At 40.8% G+C, this 22129-nt stretch overlaps 1 protein-coding gene across 2 annotated transcripts in view; it reads left to right on the forward strand.

Annotated features, from left to right (window-relative positions):
- Positions 1-20562, forward strand: part of LOC137615137 (uncharacterized) — a 42810-nt gene extending 22248 nt beyond the window's left edge. For both annotated transcript variants that reach the window (XM_068344770.1, XM_068344771.1), the window contains exons 3-6: positions 3474-4106; positions 13764-14411; positions 17345-17983; positions 18698-20562. In XM_068344770.1, the coding sequence (XP_068200871.1) occupies positions 3474-4106; positions 13764-14411; positions 17345-17983; positions 18698-20548 (3771 nt within the window). In that variant the 3' untranslated portion in view covers positions 20549-20562. The remainder of the gene's footprint in view (positions 1-3473; positions 4107-13763; positions 14412-17344; positions 17984-18697) is intronic.
- Positions 20563-22129: the final 1567 nt, after the last annotated feature.

A 22129-nucleotide genomic window follows, 5' to 3' on the forward strand; every position in this document is an offset into this window, starting at 1 on the left:
GATGGTCCGAAGTCCACTCGGTCACACTATCGGCTCGCTTCATTCTAGGCAAGAGGAATGTGCTCGCCGACAGTTTGAGCAGAGTGACGCAGATAGTGAGTACCGAATGGTCTTTGGATCGTCAAGTAGCCAACAAAGTCCTGACTTTGTGGGGTTTCCCGACTGTGGATCTGTTCACTACAGCGCTGAACTTCAATCTCCCGCTGTACTGCTCCCCAGTCCCGGACCCCAAGGCTCTCTGGCAGGATGCCTTCCAACAACGGTGGGACAACATCGATGTATACGCCTTTCCCCCGTTCTGTCTGATGAGAAGGGTGCTCAACAAGACCAGAATATCGGTCAGTCTATTGATGACCCTGATAGCTCCGCTATGGCATCACGCAGAGTGGTTTCTGGACCTTTTGCAACCCCTTACGGAGCTCCCGAGAGAACTCCCTCCACGTCACGAGCTACTCAAAAAACCACACGCCAACATCTTCCACAAAGTAGTAGCTTCGCTTCGACTTCACGCCTGGAGACTATCCAGCACCTCCTCACTGAGAGAGGATTTTCGCAGCAAGTTGCGAATAGGATGTCTGGACACCTGCGCAGGTCATCCGCAGGGGTCTACCAGGCGAAGTGGCGAGTTTTCTGTGGTTGGTGTCGTGGAAGAGGTATCTCTCCACTCGATGCCACTATTCCAGCAATAGCGTAGGTCTTCGTGTATTTGCGGGAAGAAATGCGCCTTTCAATCTCGGCAGTGAAAGGCTATCGCTCAGCCTTAAGTCTAGCCTTCAGGCTCAAAGGAGTGGACATTTCTTCCTCGCTGGAACTTTCTCTACTCATACAGAGTTATGAACTTACCTGCCCTCAGTCGGAAGTGAGACCTCCTCCATGGAACTTGGTTCGAGTTCTCAGGTCTCTGAAGAGACCTCCCTATGAACCATTACGCCAGGCTTCAGATCGCCACCTTACTTGGAAGACGGTGTTCCTGCTAGCTTTGGCCTCGGCCAAACGAGTCAGCGAACTTCATGGTCTCTCATACGACATCGCCCATTCAAGGGGATGGGGGAGGTAACGTTCAGGTTCGTCCCTGAGTTTATTGCCAAGACTCAGAATCCGGGAGTGCCGGACCCTTGGTTCAACTCTTTCAAGGTTTCGAGTCTTCGTTCTGTAACATGACCCAGACCATCTCCTACTGTGCCCAATAAGGAGTCTGAGGTTGTATCTTAAAAGAACAGCTGCAGTTCGTCCCCACGTACAAGCCTTGTTTGTGAGCACTGGGAATACGAAGAGGAGGGTCACTAGGAATACCATCTCGGCCTGGATTCGCAAGGTAATACACCTAGCCTTGAATCCTGACCCTCCTCCGTCACGTCGCCTTAGAGCACATGATGTCAGGGGCATAGCTACGTCCCTGGCCTTCAAGAAAAACTATTCAGTGATGCAGGTCCTGCAAGCTTGGGTGTGGAAGCGTCAGACGACCTTCACAGGCCACTACCTGCAAGACGTGACACACAGGAGACTCGATATGATCTCTATCGGCCTTGTGGTGGCTGCACAACAGCTGGTCTAACCTCAGGCTCCTTTTTGGACAGGTAGCAGAAGGTTGAGGGCATTGTTACCCGGTTTTAGTCTGCATGAATAAAAAGGTTTGTCTGGCCCTTATTCTTTTCTTCATCGTTTCCTCCTTTGGAGAAAGCAGCATCCTGGGTTCTCTGCACAGCTGACCTCAAACCACTGCAGGTAAACCATGCTTCCTTGTGTTCCTAGTATTAAGGTTAATACTGTCACGTCCCCATACCTTGACGATGGGGTATTGAGAGAGTCCTAGCCTAGAATTCCATCTGAAGAACTCCACGTCAACTTCCTAGGACGAGTCACACTTCTCACTTTCACACACAGCTTATGTAGGCTGCAGCAGTTACACAGCAATGTTAGCGAGGCACAGTGACTCGTTATTTCTTGAGTACTTACACACTCAAATATTGAGTCCCCGGGCAAAGCCAAAGCCAGTATGGCAGGGACTTACCACCCTTCCTAAGGGGTGAGTCACCCCATGTAAATAGCGTGGTTTGTATTTCAGTTACGGAACAAATGAAAAATTTGTAGATAATTTGTATTTTTCCTAACTATACAAACCTTAGCTATTTAATCAAACTTGCCCGCCAGCCCTGTCCCCCTTGAAGTCCTACCTCTAAGCAAAGTGAAGTATTCACAGGTGTGTGTGAGGGGGGGGGTGTAGCAAGCTACCCCTCCCTACCCCCCCCCGCTAACTAGCGGTGGGGTAGTAAACCCTCGTTAAAATTCTAATGCCTCGTCATTTCAGCTACGCCGAAGTAATAACCCATATTAAATAGCTAAGGTCTGTATAGTTAGGAAAAATACAAATTATCTACGAATTTGTCATTTTATTTTTGTATTTTTATTGACAAAACATCAGGCTTTCTGCTTAGATTCTTAGTGTAGTTAATATGATTCTACCCTAATCTCTGCTGGTTATTCTCAATACCAAGGTTTGAAGATGTTGACAGTGGGTTTATTGCACGGATACTGGGGGTTGGCCGGTATAACCCCCACACAGCACACCTGTGAATAAAAGCCTACTTATTTAACGCTACAGTCACTTCTTCAAACATTGTAAATTATTGAGAATCTGTTCAAAACTTCTTCATAACACCAAGAAACTAAGGAAAATCCTTATGGGGTCTCTCATACAACCTGACAACTTTTTATCAGTAAAACTAAGGAAATGGATAAAGCATTTGCTCACCTCTCTAAAAATGATTTATGACAAAGATAATAGAGAACTTTGATTTAATGACAGAGATAGAAAAGAACAGAAAGATATTTAATTTTGTACAACTACTGTCCAATCTTAGCTATTCTGATAAGTCAGTGTGGAAATTTGAGAAGATATCTTACTTCCAGTAAGATATTTTGCTTTAGTAGTTAATAACGTGCAATCTATTTATTAAATAGTAGACAAATGCCCTTCTTCCATCTAATTTCCTGGACCTGTAATTTAGGTAAATAAGGTACTGTACCATAATGACTGTAACAAACTTCCATCTTTTTAACATGTATTCCTGAAATTAGTGACTTCTTCATGCTGTATAATTAATAGTCCATATAGTCATACTGTAATTTTATTATAAACTTTTAACAAGATCTTAAAACTTGTAACTGTGAGACAGTAAATTGGAGCTCATGTGCTAAAAGATAGACAAAACTATGCTTTATGATGTTCCAGAGTATGAAAAATAATGCATAGTACATAAAATATAAGGTCATGAAAGCTGTTTTGACCCTTTTTTGTTGTTCTAAGTAATATGTGAAAGAAATTATTGTGTAGGATTTAAGAAAATTATAAGCATTAAAGTAGTAAGTCCAATTCATATTGGCTCAAGATACTTTACTTGAATATCTTTTCTTTAATTTTTCAGAAATAGTTGTACAGTAATATATGTAACTTGGATTTTCATTTTTTTCAGTCTGTTGATGACGAGATGACGATTCAGGAAGACTACTCGGTGTTAACAAGAATCTCAAATAGCAATGAAGGTTCAGGTATTAAAGTAACCGGAAACCATTGCTCGGTTCCTGCACCTATGTTCTTGAACACAAAATCCATAATCAAAACATTACTATCTGTTGATAACTTTAGTAAACTTTTGCCATGTGTTCCTAATGGCTTAAAAGAGAATGTAAGCTTCATTGTTGATAACCGTATAAATTCAAGAAGACAGGAATTAGGTTTAAAAGGAACTTATGAAGATGACTCGGGTCCATGGAACTGTAGTGACAGTCACTCTGTAACTCGTTATTTTTTGTATGACTCTTTAAAAAGTATTGAATTGAAGGATGGGATTTATTGCAAAGAAACCAGAAGAGACAAGAAGAGAGTTTACCTACCTCTAGATCCTCAGCCAACTCCAGAGTCAATCTTGTCTGTCCAAAGTTATTACGTTAAACATGCATTCTCCAAATCCTATAGAAAGAAGGTTACTTGGCTTGGGTCCCTACCCAAGTTTGTACCACCTGTCATCCTTTATGAATATTCTGGCCAAGCTCCAAAGGAATTGAAGGAATCACTTCCTCCATGCTCAACTGAGGTTTATGAAAAAGTAAGTATAGAGATATTTTATATTCAATTAGTGTACACTTTAATTACTAGTATTTTTATCACTGAATGGGGGAAAGATGAAGCTCTGAATCCCAATTTATAATGAGCAACAGGGCTATTCATTGATAGTTATAGCATTTATCACAATAAGGGCTCCTTATTTCACTTACTGCATACTGTACTGCATGTCATTATGGCATTGTTATTCTAGTCAGTACAGTAAACCAGCTCTGGGAGTTCTTCCCCAACCAAATATTTTTCATTAATTATGATTTAAATTATTTGATGAATCTTACCTTTATGTCACATTGCCTATATCTATGAAGCGCAGGCTTCCATCTTTTGATAAAAGAAAAACTACCCTCTCCTCCGAGGATCAACAGTGTAAGACCTTCAAAAGTAGGGAAGGAGCTAGAATGGTTTCTATGCCCGGCAATCCCCCTCCTCCTCTTGGTCCTCACAACGCTTTCATTACCAGAGGAACACAATGGTTTTTGCAATGTTCTGTGGACTATTCCTTATAATGTGTTAATTGAATAGTATAGGGTACAGTATTTTGTTTGCCATTTTAAGTATTTAGTACTGTGATTATTCTTGTATTATTAAGTTATGTTTTGCACCCATACCTGATATCAACTTTTGTTGTGTCCTCCATAATATTTTTTGGCATACAATTGCCTAGCCAATGTGTAAGTTCTTTGGCTACCTAGAATGTAAACAGTTGAATCTGATATTGGAGTTTTCTACCCTTGCTTGATAATTGAATCACATGATTTTGTTGAGTAAAATTCTAACCATCCTTTACATTTAGATCTTCCCGGACAGTACCACCCTGTTCGTAATACTAGGTATGCAATTAATTCTAATAGTCAGACTTTCTCCATCATGAGGTTCAATACTACACAGTATTCTAGAAGTTTTATTCCAGCTATAACCAAGTTGTGGATTGATCTTCCTAATCAGGTTGTTGAATCAGTAGAACTTCAAAAGTTCAAACTTGCTGCAAATGTTTTTATGTTGAACAGGTAGACATTAGTCTCTTTTTATAGTTTATATATGAAAGATCTGTTTTGATGTTGTTACTGTTCTTAAAATATTTTATTTTAATTGTTTATTACTTTTCATATAGCTTATTTATTTCCTTTCCTCATGGGGCTATTTTTCTTTGTTTTTGGAGCCCCTGGGTTTTATAGCATCCTGCTTTTCCAACTAGGGTTGCAGCTTAGCTAGTAATAATAATGATAATGTGCAGTGTGATCTCTAAGAACTTTCATGTGGAAGGTTATAACAGGGAATTCAATACGACAAGAAAATACCAAAGAAGTATTGCCTTCCCTGCTCCATAACTAGTGTATCAATATGCATAGTATGCACTCAGTCAGGTTCTATTGAAACTGTCACAGAACCTGTAATGCTGAAATACGTTTGACAATAGATGACACATCATATCCGATAACCAATACTAGTACTGAACACAAAGTTATCTGGGCGCTTGCATACGCTTGACTACAATCTTGGTTTTTTTTATTATTGGACAGGCAAATGGACATGCTTTTCTGCATGTTCTTAGTGCCAGAACATTTGCATTCTCCTCAACTTTTAAGTCAAGTACAATTGATTAACCTCCAATTTTGTTCGTTTTTATTCTTAGCGATGGAGTTAACTTAACGGATTTTGAGCGAAGCGAAAAATCTATTTTTGGGTGAAAGAGCAATTATTGATCTTCAGGTGCTGTATGCTTTGAGTTTTACTACTCTCCTGAACGTCATATAGTTTTGGACGTCATATAGTTTTGGTTTTCCAATATTAATCTTACCCGATGATCATGTAGCTGTCAACTCTGTTGCCCGACAGAAAAATCTAAGGTCGGGATACGCCAGCGATCGCTATACAGGTGGGGGTGTACACAACAGCGCCATCTGTCGAGTAGGTACTCAGGTACTTCTTGTCAACAAGAACTCAATTTTTCCTCTGTCGTGCCACCGGCAAGACCTACTTGGATACGCTGTTGTTTCTGGAGTTGTTTTTCACGATTTTGGTGATGTATTCGCTCTAGATTTTAGCCTTCGCTATTCAGGAACCTTTATCATTAGCTTCTCAAGCTTTTTGATTAGATTTGGATTAATTGTTAATGAACTTTGCTAGATTTTGGATTTCCCCCTTGACTATTTCAAGAATTCAAGATGTCTGACCATTCTCAAGTCCCTAAGTACAGGCAGTGTAGCGTTAGGGCTTGTTCTAGGCATCTTCCGAAGGCCTCCATAGATCCTCACACCGTTTGTTCCAATTGTAGGGGTAAATCCTGTCAATTGGAAGATCAATGTGAGGAATGCGCTGGGCTTTCGGAATTCGATTTTAACGAATTCCTAAAGAATGCACGTAGGCTAGAGAAGGATAGGATCAGGAGGAGTTCTTCTCGCTCTTTTGATTTTTCCTCTCCCCATGCCCCTCAACCTACTCCTTCCCCTGTAGTGGTGACTCCCGACCCTGCTACTAGTGCTCAACCCTCCATGGCGGACATGATGCGTGCCATTCAGGCTCTTGGTGACAGAGTGGAGTCATTAGCTAATGACCGGAATCAACTTTTGGCCGATGTCAAAGAGTTGAAAGCGCAAAGTGCAGTAGGAAGTGTAGTGAGTGCAAGTGAAGTGAAAAGTGTCAGTGTCAGTGTTGCGCATGAGGGTACATCTGTTCGTGCCAGTCGTCCTCCCAGTCCGGGACCTCTTGCAAGCTCCCAAGCCCAGGGAAGAAGCAATGTCGAAGGACCAAAGGGTTCGACAGGCCTTGATCAGCGTACGGATGTACCCTCAGTGGTTGCGGACGTATCTGTCAGAGATCGTCCCATCCACAAACAGACGAATGAGCCCTATCATTCCTCGTCTGTGGAAGAAGTTTCGAGGAAGAAACGTTGGACCAAGGTCTCACGACCTCTCAAGCGTAAGGTCCCTTCCGAGCGAGTCCAACGGCCCAGGTGTAGCCACTGGGTCAGTTCGGACTCGCCGCAGTCTTCCGAAGACTGCACACCTCCCAAGAGAGGTAGAGTGGTTCCGCAGCAGGCAACTACTCCGTCTGTTGCCGCACCAACCACGGTAGACCCTAAGTGGTCCATGCTGCAGACTATGCAGTCTCAGCTTGCTTCCTTCATGCAGGAGTCTCGTGCTGAGAAGGTTGACACTGCACCTGTTAACCTACAACCTGCCACGGTTGTGCGCTCAGCAGATACTGCGGCTGCCTGCTCCCACACTCCACCTGTGAGAGCTCCACCACCGATGCGCAGTCGACCCTGCCAGACGCATGTTCATGCTGCACCCTCCGTTGACATGCGTGAGCTACCGCATCAGCAGTGGGAAGGTGCTGTCAAGCTGCCGTGTTTTGACGCAATGCGGCATGCTCCGCAACCCACGGCAGTCCCTCCCACGCACCAGCACTCCGCTTTTGTTGTTGCCAGCTCGCAGACTGACCAGCAGCGGCATGATGTGGGATCCGCAGCAGCTACGCATGCACCCGTGCTGCCGGATTCAGCCGTTCAGCTTTCTGTTCCACCTTTGCCACTTCCTCCTCAGCTTTCGGATGATGGAGTATCTGATGACGACGAAGCTGCGCATTTGGACGATCCGCACTCCGATTTAGAAGAACCCAAGTCTAAGCCTCCCTCCCTAGACTTTAGGAAAGTCCTTGCCCTGTTCAGGGAGTTGTATCCGGAACAGTTTGTGTCTGCAACCCCTCGCTCTCCTCCCTCCGAGTTTGCTTTAGGCATGCAGTCAGCAGCTCCTGCCTTCACCAAACTCGTACTCGCACGCTCATCCAAGAGAGCTTTGAGGGTTATGGGAGAGTGGTTGCAGTCCAAGAAGCAGCTGGGAAAGACTGCTTTCATCTTTCCGTCTACCAAGCTTGCTTCCAAATCTAGCGTCTGGTATGCCACGGGAGAGGAACCCGGCTTGGGAGTTCCTGCCTCTGCCCAGGGCGACTTCTCAAGTCTGGTTGACTCTCCCCGCAGGCTGGCTATGAGACGATCTAAGATTTGCTGGTCCTTTTCTGACATGGATCATCTGTTGAAGGGAGTTTTTCGTGCTTTTGAGATCTTCAACTTCCTCGATTGGTGTTTGGGAGCGTTAAGCAGAAAGACTTCCCCTTCGGATAAGGACTCTGCCATGCTTATCATGTCTAGCATGGACAAAGCCATTCGGGATGGGTCTGGTGAGCTTGCGGCTTCGTACGTGTCGGGAGTGCTTAAGAAGAGAGACCATCTTTGCTCCTTCTTGTCTGCTGGGATCACTCCTTGCCAGAAGTCGGAGTTGTTGTTTGCTCCGCTTTCCAAGTGTCTCTTTCCGGAAGAGCTGATCAAGGGGATGGCTGCCTCGTTGATCCAGAAGGATACCCATGACCTGGTGGCGTCCTCCGCACGTAAGGCCAAAGCTTTACCTTCCGTGCCTAGACCTAGGATGGACACACCAGCGTCTAGGTTCATCCCGCCCTTTCGTGGCAGAACCTCCAGCAGAGGAGGTACCCGTGCCGACAGTCATCGTGGCAAATCGAAGAAGGGTTCCAAGTCCTCAAAAGGCAGAATCTGACTGCCTACCTCTCCAGACAGCAGTGGGAGCCAGGCTCAAGAACTTATGGCAGGCTTGGGAGAACAGAGGTGCAGACGCTCAGTCTGTGAAGTTGCTAAGGGAGGGGTACAGGATTCCGTTCTGCCGCAGTCCCCCTCTAGCAACTTCTCCCATCAACCTCTCTCCCAACTACAAGGAGAAGGACAAGAGGCTAGCGTTGCAACAAGAGGTGTCGCTCTTGCTACAAAAGGGAGCGGTAGTCATAGTCCGGGACCATCAATCCCCGGGCTTCTACAACCGTCTCTTCCTGGTAGCGAAGAAGACAGGAGGTTGGAGACCGGTGCTGGACGTCAGTGCTCTCAATGCTTTTGTCACCAAGCAGACGTTCACAATGGAGACGACGAAGTCGGTCCTAGCAGCGGTCAGGAAGGAAGACTGGATGGTCTCGTTGGACCTGAAAGACGCGTACTTTCATGTCCCCGTCCATCCAGACTCCCAACCTTTCCTAAGGTTCGTCTTTGGAAAGGTCGTGTACCAGTTCCAAGCCCTGTGCTTTGGCCTAAGCACGGCACCTCTTGTGTTTACCAAACTGATGAGGAATATTGCCAAATTCCTTCACTTGGCAGACATCAGAGCCTCCCTCTATTTGGACGACTGGCTTTTAAGAGCTTCATCAAGTCGTCGCTGTCTGGAGAATCTCAGATGGACTATGGATCTGACCAAGGAATTGGGTCTCCTGGTCAATATAGAGAAGTCCCAACTCGTCCCATCCCAAACCATTGTCTATCTAGGTATGGAGATTCAGAGTCGAGCTTTTCGGGCTTTTCCGTCGGCCCCCAGGATCAGTCAAGCCCTAGAATGCATCCAGAGCATGCTGAGAAGGAACCGATGTTCAGTCAGGCAGTGGATGAGTCTAACAGGGACACTTTCATCGCTGGCCCAGTTCATCGAGTTAGGGGGACTCCACCTCCGCCCCCTTCAGTATCATCTAGCTGCTCACTGGAGAAAGGACATGACGCTAGAAGCGGTCTCAGTGCCTATATCCGAAGAGATGAGGTCTACACTGACGTGGTGGAAGAACAGCATTCTTCTCAAGGAAGGTCTACCATTGGCTGTTCAGACCCCCGACCACCGTCTCTTCTCGGACGCATCGGACACGGGCTGGGGTGCGACACTGGACGGACAGGAATGCTCGGGCACGTGGAATCAGGAGCAAAGAACACTTCACATCAACTGCAAGGAGCTATTGGCAGTTCATCTGGCCTTGATAAACTTCAAGTCTCTCCATCTAAGCAAGGTGGTGGAGGTGAACTCCGACAACACCACAGCCTTGGCGTACATCTCCAAGCAAGGAGGGACTCATTCGAGGAAGTTGTTCGAGATCGCAAGGGACCTCCTCACTTGGTCAAAAGATCGAAAGATTTCGCTGGTAACGAGGTTCATTCAGGGCGACATGAATGTCATGGCAGATCGCCTCAGCCGGAAGGGTCAGGTCATCCCCACAGAGTGGACCCTTCACAAGAATGTTTGCAGCAGACTATGGGCCCTGTGGGGTCAGCCCACCATAGATCTATTCGCTACCTCGATGACCAAGAGGCTCCCGATGTATTGTTCACCGATTCCAGACCCAGCAGCAGTTCACGTGGATGCCTTTCTTCTGGATTGGTCCCATCTAGACCTGTATGCGTTCCCTCCGTTCAAGATTGTCAACAAGGTACTACAGAAGTTCGCCTCTCACGAAGGGACACAGTTGACGTTGGTTGCTCCCCTCTGGCCCGCGAGAGAATGGTTCACCGAGGTACTGCAATGGCTAGTGGACGTTCCCAGGACTCTTCCTCTAAGAGTGGACCTTCTGCGTCAGCCGCACGTAAAGAAGGTACACCCAAGCCTCCACGCTCTTCGTCTGACTGCCTTCAGACTATCGAAAGACTCTCAAGAGCTGGAGGCTTTTCGAAGGAGGCAGCCAGAGCGATTGCCAGAGCAAGGAGGACATCCACTCTCAAAGTCTACCAGTCAAAATGGGAAGTCTTCCGAAGCTGGTGCAAGGCGAATGCAGTTTCCTCAACCAGTACCTCTGTAACGCAGATAGCTGACTTCCTTTTACATCTAAGGAATGTAAGATCCCTATCAGCTCCTACGATCAAAGGTTACAGAAGCATGTTGGCAGCGGTCTTCCGCCACAGAGGCTTAGATCTGTCCACCAACAAAGATCTACAGGACCTTCTTAAGTCTTTTGAGACCTCAAAGGAGCGTCGGTTGGCCACACCAGGCTGGAACCTAGACGTGGTTTTAAGGTTCCTGATGTCAGCAAGGTTCGAACCGCTTCAATCAGCCTCTTTTAAGGATCTCACATTGAAGACTCTTTTCCTCGTTTGCTTAGCAACAGCTAAAAGAGTCAGTGAGATTCACGAATTCAGCAGGAACATAGGTTTTACATCTGAAACGGCTACATGTTCCTTGCAGCTTGGTTTTTTAGCTAAAAACGAGCTTCCTTCTCGTCCTTGGCCCAAGTCGTTCGAGATCCCAAGCCTGTCCAACTTGGTTGGGAACGAACAAGAGAGAGTACTTTACCCAGTAAGAGCTCTTAAGTACTATTTAAGACGTACAAAGCCATTACGAGGACAATCAGAAGCTTTATGGTGTTCTATCAAGAAACCTGCTTTACCAATGTCTAAGAACGCAGTTTCTTATTACATCAGGCTTTTGATTAGAGAGGCCCATTCTCATCTGAAGGAAGAAGACCTTGCTTTGCTGAAGGTAAGGACACATGAAGTTAGAGCTGTCGCTACTTCAGTGGCCTTCAAACAGAACCGTTCTCTGCAGAGTGTTATGGATGCAACCTATTGGAGAAGCAAGTCAGTGTTCGCATCATTTTACCTCAAAGATGTCCAGTCTCTTTACGAGAACTGCTACACCCTGGGACCATTCGTAGCAGCGAGTGCAGTAGTAGGTGAGGGCTCAACCACTACATTCCCATAATCCCATAACCTTTTTTTGATCTTTCTCTTGAAATGCTTTTTATTGTTGTTTTTTGGGTTGTACGGAAGGCTAAGAAGCCTTCCGCATCCTGGTTGATTTGGCGGGTGGTCAAATTCTTTCTTGAGAAGCGCCTAGATTAGAGGTTGTGATGAGGTCCTTTAGTATGGGTTGCAGCCCTTCATACTTCAGCACCTAGGAGTCGCTCAGCATCCTAAGAGGATCGCTAGGCTCAGTAAGGAAGACGTACTTAAAAAGGCAGAGTAATGGTTCAAGTCGACCTCCTTACCAGGTACTTATTTATTTTATGTTTGTTATTTTGAATAACTGCTAAAATGAAATACAGGATACTTAGCTTCTAATGTTAACATGTATGCTGGTCTCCACCCACCCCCCTGGGTGTGAATCAGCTACATGATCATCGGGTAAGATTAATATTGGAAAATGTTATTTTCCTTAGTAAAATAAATTTTTGAATATACTTACCCGATGATCCTGAATTTAAGGACCCTCCCTTCCTCCCCATAGAGAACCAGTGGACCGAGGAGAAAATTGAGTTCTTGTTGACAAGAAGTACCTGAGTACCTACTCGACAGATGGCGCTGTTGTGTACACCCCCACCTGTATAGCGACCGCTGGCGTATCCCGACCTTAGATTTTTCTGTCGGGCAACAGAGTTGACAGCTACATGATCATCGGGTAAGTATATTCAAAAATTTATTTTACTAAGGAAAATAACATTTTTTCACGACAGCATGGGAAAGGTTTAGCTTTAAAAGGTTGTCTTCCCTTTACTTTTTTTAGTATTAACTTGATTTTCACATTGCTTACTGAGTCTAAGTCACGCTTCTTGGTTTTCGACTAGCGTACCCTAGAATTGTAAACATAAGTTCCCCAATTTACAAACTTAATAGGTTCCAAGAAGCTGTTTGTAAGTCAAATTTTGTTAAATTTTTGGCCTGGGGTAGGCCTAACCTTACTTCCATGCATTTTTTGTGCCTTGAACCTATAATTGACACACGGCAATGGGGTATTTAGATGAAGTACCGTAGTCTGAAGGAATGATATAATTGATAAGTGGATATCCCACATGTATTCATTAGTCTATTTTATGCACTAATATGATCTGGACATAGATGGCTTCCTCCCTTCCTAAGGCTGAATTTGCTTATGAAATAAGGGTAAGCCTTTCCCCCAACAATAATTGGAGCCTGAATTTTTATATCTACAGTATTCAAGTAGGTAATGACCAGTTTTGAATCTTCATGAGGTTTAAGATTTGCCACCATGGTAACGGATAGAATTAATCAATTCTCTATTTCAAACATTGGTTGTGTTTTTACAGTAGACTTATGTGGCATTGTTTTTGCTGTCAATATAATTGAAAAATATCAACGCAAACATTTATAAATCTCTAGTACCTTTAGGAATACTATTGAAGCCATTCAATTCCATTATCCATGTAGTTCTCTGGAATAAATTACATGAAACTAATGTAAATATTGAAATAAATTGTATGGAAATAATGTAAATGATGAAATAGATTACTGCCCATGTGGATATAAAGGGAAATAAAGATATTGATTAACAAGAATCTGATAAAAAATAATCAACACAAGTATTCATCATAAGATAAAGGATATGTCGAAGTACTGTAATTCTATCGCGTCCTTGGTTTGGTTACATTCGTTTGATCCATTGCTATTTGATGGATAACCCGCATGACCCAATCCTTGTATGCAGAGAATATAGGTCAAGTTGTTGAACACAATCTACGTAAATTTCCCAACTTTTTTCCAACAGCAGATGTCAAACTTTAGAAATAAATCAGTTAAGGAAATTTTATCAGAATCAGCAACATACTGTATCCAACTAACCTTAAACTCTTCAGGTGAGCCCTGTGAGTCTGATATTCTAGCTTAGTAGTCTGGGTAAACTACCTATAACAGTAAGAACATAGTTCCCTCCTATAGGCAATAGTTTACTTTACTCTGTAACTACATTACTGCTGTTACTTCACATGTAGTTTTTATTAAAATGAGTGGTATACTTTTCCAGAAAATAATGAAGTGCATGTAATACACCCGTATATATTAGAATGTAGATTCTTAAAAGTTTGTTTTTTTCCACAGATATATTGCTGTAGCAGTGAGGAAGATGTAGGTGATGCTCGCGTTGACTGTTTATCTTTAGTTATTCATGAGTATCCTCACCTTTTAGAAGCTGTCGGAGGTCACAAACTACCTGATGTACCTGAAAAACAGCTGGATATGGATGTGATGTTGAAGAGTGTAAAGAATATAATGAAAACCAAAAATATGTTGAAAGAAGTTCCTGAGGGATTAAAAGAGAATATGTTTTTTATTGTAGATGCAGAGATGTTTTTGCATAACCAGAGTATAGGAACTTGTAATATATGGAGTGATGACAGTGGTCCTTGGGATTATGAGAAGAGCTCGTGCGAAAACTGTCTCTTCTTGTGTGACCTTAATGAATCTTTCAGAGGAGTAGATATTAAAGAGGGTTTGTACTGTACTGCGCAGAGTAAAGATGCACAGTTACCTCTTATTCCACAGCCGAACTTAGAGAATATTCTCAGCGTTCAGAAGTATGATATATGTCACAAGTATTCAGAAAGGTACAAGAGAAGGATTACTATATTTAAAAGTATGGAAGAAGGAGGACCCAGCACTGCATTTGTTGAATATCATGGAGCTGCTCCAGAAAAATTGAAACATGAATTGAATAACAAGTCATATGCAAGTAGTGTCCGTGACAAGGTAAGATATTTTAGTGTTGGTGTGTGTTCATACAAATCACAATCCTATTACTTGACTATTGCCAGTATACCTGGTCAAAGATGACTAGTACTGTAGTTGAACTGCTTATAATGAACAAAGCAATAGTTTGAGGATGGATAACTACCATCCTACTTATCAGTACAGTATATCAACATTCACTTACATCCTCTTTCGTATGTATCCCAGTAGAGCTCATCATTTACTCTTGGATTTGACAATTTCTCATCTTCACTTACCTTTGGTAATAATAGGTGTTAACAATTTTATTTATGGGTAATTTAAAATGTATTTGGTTAATACAGTACTGTATTGTAAATGAGGATTTCAAGTGAATGACATGCCTGAGGGGTCAAGAGGCTTTAACTAGTCTGGAAAGTTACTGAACACAAAAGGGGTTATTACCATCAGTACAGCCCATGTGCTGTATTATCGGCACTACCAAAGGGTCTTTGCAGTATACCTTTGGCCACTAGGTGCACATATGCATTTTAGCCTTCTTCGATCTTACTGTTAAACCTCTCTTACCTTTAACTTAGTCAAATAGCTTTTGGGTTTTACCCTTATTGCGCTGCAGCACTAAGTGTCCTCCTTGGTCCCTGCACTAAGCTTCAATCTCCATAAATCCAGTCTAGTTCAATCAAAGAAGCCATTCAGGGAGCTGTTTCACCTGTTTTGATTGAACTAATTGTTAGCAGAACCCACAGACCCCAGCCACTAAAGAACTCTGCCTGGAAAGATTGAATTTGGTCATATACAAGTCAACAGGTCCGTGAAGATCTGGCCATTCAAAATATGGTCAAACTATTCCAAACAACTTGAACTTGGTTGCAGTGCCTGTCTCAGTTACATAGGAGTTAGACTCACAAGTACTATCTATCATGTCACCGTTGTTAAGAAACCATTTAGCACAAAGACAGACAAATAGGTGCTACCTACTAATACCTAAATTCAGTTCAGACATGGTCTTAATTAGTTAAAAAATCTTGGATTACTTAGCCAAGACTGAGACATCTGGAATTATATAAAAAAAACTACTCGGGTCTGTATGAACGTTATTTGAATATTGATATCAGTGCTGAATAACCTCACTGGTCCTAGTGACTCCTCTGGCTAGATATCATAATCCAATTCCCCCACAGAAGGATAGTGCCATCATTTGTCCACAATAGTTATTGGTCTTTGCAGTATTTCTTCGGCCCCTAGTTTCACTTAATATATAACCTCCTACTTTACCTCTGTTTGTACTTCTTTTTTTTTTCAATTTTGCTGTCCAATTTCTTTTAATTTTTACTTTATAACTGGAATGATCTTCCTAATCGGGTAGTTGAATCGGTAGAACTTCAAAAGTTCAAAGTTGGAGCAAATGTTTTTATGTTGACCAGGCTGACATGAGTCTTTTTATAGTTTATATATGACATACTGTATCTGTTTTTGACTTTGTTAATAGTTTATATAGGACATATCTGTTTTGACGTTACTGTTTTTAGAATGATTTATTGTTAATTTATTTTCATCATTTATTTATTTCCTTTCCTCACTGGGCTATTTTTCCCTATTGGAGCCCTTGAGCTTATAGCATCTTGCTTTTCCAACTAGGGTTGTAGCTTGGCTAGTAATAATAATAATAATAATAACTGGTGGGTTTCCCAAAAGTTGCACTTAGGCACTGAATGGCCTCAAGGACCCCAGTGCTGCTGTATATAGCTCAAATTCTTAAACCTAAAACAATCCATAATCCAGTTCTAGCCACCTTATTCATAAGCTTTGTGTCTTAAGTGCACAATTCTCTGTATAATCGAGCTACATCACAGGTTTTATGTTACTGGCAGAAGTCGGTGACTTTTCTCATGTTATCCTAAATTTACGTCTAGTGTTTCATGTAATATTTTGGACACTGCTTGATTTTAGTATTTTGTAATGAAATAATTGTTTGTCATAAAAATTTGAAGATACTATATTTAAAGGTTGAAATGTTATGTATGTGTTCGCTTGTTGTATAATGTCCTGGAGACCGACACCTCTCTCCATTCAAGCCAGGACCAAAGAAGGCCAAGCAATGGCTGTCGATGACTCAGCAGTTAGACCTATTAGCCCCCCCCCCCCCCCCCGCTCATCCTTAGCTTATGTGAATGGTAAGGTTGGGAACATTAATGAAAACTGGTCTCGAATTCTTAACCCACAATATGTGGCCGATGTGGTAATGTCCCTGTCTGGTGAATGCCACACTGGGGTTTGAGTCCCGCTCAAACTCGTTAGTTTCTTTGGTCGCTGCAACCTCGCTATCCTTGTGAGCTAAAGATGGGGGGTTTTGGGGGAGCCTGTAAGTCTATATGCTGAGCCATCAGCAGCCATTGCCTGGCTCTTCTTGGTCCTAGCTTGGGTGGAGAGGTGGCTTGGGCTCTGATCATATGTAATATAGTCAGTCTCTAGGGCATTGTCCTGCTTGATAGGGCAATACCACTGTCCCTTGCCCCTGCTATTTATGAGCGTCCTTTAAACCTTTAATAGTTTCTTCCATTGTAAAGTTATAGAATTCTCTATCACCTTTTCATTCCCCCAAGTTTTACAACTTCTGTTTTTTCAAAGTGTTTTTTGTCAGCCTTCCTTGTTTCCCTTCCCCATTTTTTATCTTTCTTTTCTTGTATGTCTTGCTAAGGTAAGAGCATTCGATTGTCTTTCACATTAGTATTTTTGTATCAAAAGAATTGTATCATATGATAGTGTCCTATGAAATTAGTGTTTTTTAAATCCATTGAGTGTACATTTTTTTTAATTGTTATCTCTCTAAAATCTGTCATATTACAATGAATATGTTTTGTGAATAAGAAGAAGGAAAGAAGGGAATTCCTCTTAAGAAGTAACAGTAAACATTAATTTAACAAAGTAGCTGTTTTCATTTTTTTTCTTTACAGAGTTGTGCAGTGTATACTTTGGAAACCCCTACAAGTGTAAAAGCTCAGTGCACTTTATCTGCTGTGGTTGTGCCATCTGAAGGGTGTCTTGAAAATGAATGGATAGAAACAGAAACAAACAGCAGATTTTTGCCTTTACATTTAATACTCACCAAGTTGAAAGATTCATCAGCTATGATAAATTCATATCCACAAGTCCCAGCAGGTTTAAAAGAGAACAAGCAGTTTATTGTGAAAAACAGTTTAAATGTTCAAAGACATCGTAAAGGTAGGAAATGTACCTTTTGGGATGATAGTGGACCGTGGGTTTCGCAAGTCACAACAAAAAGTTTGTACGTTACCGAAGATGGTACAACAATGAAGAAAATTGTTGAACATAATGAAATGTATTGCTCCGAGCATAAAGTAGATGGCAAGAAGATATACATCCCTCTTGTACCGCAACCACATCCAAATAATATAATTGTGTGGCACAGGAATTCTTCAAGACATAAAAACTCGAACAGTTACAAAAGAAGAATAACATGGCTTGAGGATGGAAGTGATGATCTTCCTTGCTTGGCCTTTTATGAATACTATGGAACTGCTCCAGATACTTTAAGGTTTTATTTTGCCGACAAGGTCAATGGAAGTTTGCAGGTAAGGAAATTGTTTTTGTTAGAAGTTTATTTAACATAGATATTATTATGCCGGTAACAATTCTTGGAAATTTTCTTATACAGTACAGTTCGAAATGTACTGGTAGCTGAGATCTCCTCCTATGGGGGATTCACTTGTTTGCCAAGTATTTTCATTTCTTGATTTTTTTTTTGTAAACAAGTTTTAATTGAATATTCTATGAAGATCCACTTTCTCTGCGTAATATTTATTTTACAAATTACCAACCTGTCCCTTTTTAATAATGCTTGTTTGCTCATTTAAGTAGAGATGCCAAGTATATTGTTGTGTTTGGAATTAGTGAAGCTGTATTTAGATGAAATAATCTTTTTATCTTTTGTCTCAAAGGCACTAATTTGGATGATTGGTTTGTTGCCCAGAAATAATGTTCTGTATTTGACTGACTGTATTCCAGGGTATTGAAGGCATTTGTTGGAAATGTAATGTATTGCCGTGTTGAAGAGAATAAAAGTTGTTCAGCTCATCATGAATTAATGGCAATGCAAGGATTTTTATTGGCAATATTAAACATCATTTGGTAGAAATTTTTCTCCGAGGACATAATTGTAATAGTAATGCAACCTGACTATGCGCCACGATTTGAGAAACCACCCCTTATGACATAGTAGTATCGGTATGTGTAATCACACTTTCAAAATTTATATATAAATTAATTTTCTGTGTTCATATTTCCAGAACAATTATATGAGAGAAAAGATTATGGACGCTCATTGTTGGATTAAGTCTGTAAATGGTGGATACATGTTGACTCATCCAGGTGGAAAATTCTTGGATTTGTACGAAGTTATCAGTGCTTTACAGATGATTGGCATGGAAGACGAACCTCTTCATGCAGTTCCTTGCGGTTTGAAAGAGAACCAGTTTTTCATTGTGTGTAACAAAGAAAATCTTGAAAGACAAAAATTGGAGAAGAAAAATGTTTTTTGGGATGACTGTGGAGCATGGAATACAAATTGCACTAAAACAAGTACTGAACGATATTTATGTGGACCTAATCAAAAGCTCACACGTATTTTAGATGTGCAGGGAGAAATGTGCATAGAGCGAACTAGAGAAGGAAATCGCATGTACATACCGCTATGTCCACAGCCACGACGTAGTACTATGATTGTGATACACAGAAATATTTCAAAACATTCTTTGTCTAAGACTTATCAAAGAAAGGTGACTTGGCTAGAAAACTGTGAAAAAGACTTTCCTGAAGTGGCTTGTTATGAATATTTGGGTAAATTTCTTGGTTACCATCCTCATAGAAGTTGTAAAAAGAATATCAAGAATTATATAAGGACAAAAAGGAGTTTCACAGGTGAGGAGAGAGATTCTGATTTGTGTCTAACTTCAGGTGGTCTGTATGAGGAAACAGATGAAGATGTTGCTAGTGCTAATCATGATACTGGTTCCTTTAAGAAGTTTAAACAGGTACAGAATGTCAAAAAATATCAGTCTGAAGATTCAAGAAATGGTATAAGGAATGGGGTAAAGGAGTGTAAAGAGATTCTAGACATGGTTCATAGTCATCCTTTTGTCCAAGTGGTGACATCATCTAAGGGTAAACGGATGTCAGTTGTTATGTATGTAGATGATCAGTTACTAGATTTGAAGAGATTTTGTTGTTACTCGGGAATGAATGAAACAACTATATTAAGTTTCTCTAATATTCATGATTGTTGTGGATTAACTCTCACTTACAGTGTTTTTAAAAATCTTTCCGTATTCCGAAAAAATTCTAAGCAAAATCCCTTATTCCCAGGACCATTATTTCTTCACGAAAAGTCAGATTTCACGTCGTACACAACTCTTTTTGTGCAGTTAGCATCGCAGCTTGGTAAAGATACTTCTCAGTTGATTATTATCTCAGAGGGGAAGGAAATGCAGAATGCTTTTCTTCAAGCCTTTCCTAATGGTATAAGTTTATCTTCAATTCAATATTTACAAAAGGAATTTTGTCAGTTTCTCAAGGAACAAAAAATAATGCAGCCAGAGAAAAGAAACCTCATCAGGGCAGCAGTGTTTGGAGAAGAAGGAATTATCAGTGCAAAGGATACTAACGTATTTTCAGATCGTATGGAGAGGACGCAAAATATCTGTGATGAAATATCAACAAATGTTGGCATTTATTACAAGGAACACATAGTTCCCTATCTAAAGAACAATTTTAAGATCATGCAGAAGTTTAATATTCCATTAGCAACGGTGAAATGGTCAGGCTTAAGCTGCAATACTTTTAAAAACACTTTTAAAATACATACCATATGCACAGAAGAAAAACATGTCAAACTAATAATACAAGAGCTTTACGAGATTGTGAGTGTACTTTATGGTGATTTAGACCGCTCTCTCTATGGCCATGGGGAATTTAGTTTATGCCAAGATTATCGGAAATTCTTTAGAACTGCTGATGTTTGGTATCAAATGGACGAGGATACAAGAGTGAAGCATTTTCAGGATTTTATGGGGACACCTAAGCAAAAAAGAGGAAAAAGTATAGTTAAGAACATGCTAATAGAATGTATGGATGAATATTAAAATATTTTTTCAATCATGAATTGTTTTATTCGTCTTATCCAATTCTATTTTGTTAGCATACTCCTCTGTGGATTTGAATTGTCTAAAGCATGATTTTTGTAAGTATGTTGTTGTGTAAACCTTTTATGATCTCTTTAATTTGTGCGCTCTAAGATTTTTATATTTTACAAACTGTACTGTTTTGTTTCATATTGAATTGTCTCCTTTTGATCTAGTGTGTCTTAGTCTTAATTTGTTTTTGTGGTACTTTCCACCGTACTTTGAAAGTATCTCAGTTGGGCTTTTTTACAACTGTCTTTTATATTCCAGACAAGCTAACATGATTTTTTTCTCTTTATTTTTTGCATGATTATTTAACGTTTTCTATTTTTGTTTTACTGTGTAATTTATGAATTATATGGTATTTTTCCCTTTTCACATCTATTGTGTATGGCCACATAGCTCAGGAATTCTAGTATGTTCAGGAATAAAGTACAAAAATAAGTCATATTTGGAAGACTTTTTATGTAAGTTATTAAGATTTCCATTTGTTATCTTTGGCAGTGTAAATGTTTCTCATTGTTTTGTGTAATGTAGTCTAGATAGGTATGTGTGGACTGAGAAAACTTTTATTTTCTTGCTCTTCATTTTCAGCCTTTGTTCTTGAAAGCAAGCCCTTTGTATATTCTCTCTAATTTTGTGCTCTTTTGAGCTGCCCATAATGAATATGATGATTTTTTAATCATCATGGCAGTTTGGAAATATGAGTGGTTGGTCAGAATCGTTAAGATATGTCTGGATAAGGGAAAGGTTTCAAAGGAATAGGTAAAAAAAATATAACTTCCTGTGTGTGAGAGTAAAGGTCATAATGGAGACTATAATGATTTCAAGGGGTACCAGTGCTTAGTATGCTATAGAATATGTTTGGTGTAATGTATGTTTAAAACTGAACCAGGGTATGGAAGAATATCGAGGAAAAACATTGTAACTTTAGATGAAATAGCATTTGTGGATCAAATGATTTTCATGAAACATTATGTGTGAAGGTTACATGTAAAGGGAAGCATGAGAAGGATGTTGAGCCATTTATAGTATTTATGCTTAGAGAAAAGTATTTGCTTGGATAGAGACAGAAATGTCGCTGGTTTAGTAAAAAAAAAAAAAAAAGTGAGACGTGTATGTAAGGCCATATGTTATTCATTAATTTTATGGATGCACTTAAGTGAAATGAGAAGCTTGAAAAAGAACAGTAAATGTAGGTGCAAAGTTCCAGCACAAGAAATTTAACTTGGAATAAGTGTAAAATGGTAGATGTTTGCAAACATGACAGTACTGATATGGAATATTGAGAAGCTGTAAAAAAAATTAATTTTGTGAAATGAGAAATTGTATTTTTTTTTTTAGTTATTTGTGAGTAAATATAACATGATAGTTGAGTGAAGTAATGATCGTAGGGTGGAAAGTGCAAATGATTGTAAAGATACTTGTATTATCTATGGAAGCTATAGCAGGATGTATGAAAGTGTTGTTGAACCATCTCTGCTGTTTAGAAGTGAAGTGTTGATGTATGTAAATAAAAGAAAGAAAGTTGAAGCCTTTGAA

This window comes from Palaemon carinicauda, chromosome 21 (assembly GCF_036898095.1).
Source record: "Palaemon carinicauda isolate YSFRI2023 chromosome 21, ASM3689809v2, whole genome shotgun sequence".
NCBI lineage: Eukaryota > Metazoa > Arthropoda > Malacostraca > Decapoda > Palaemonidae > Palaemon > Palaemon carinicauda.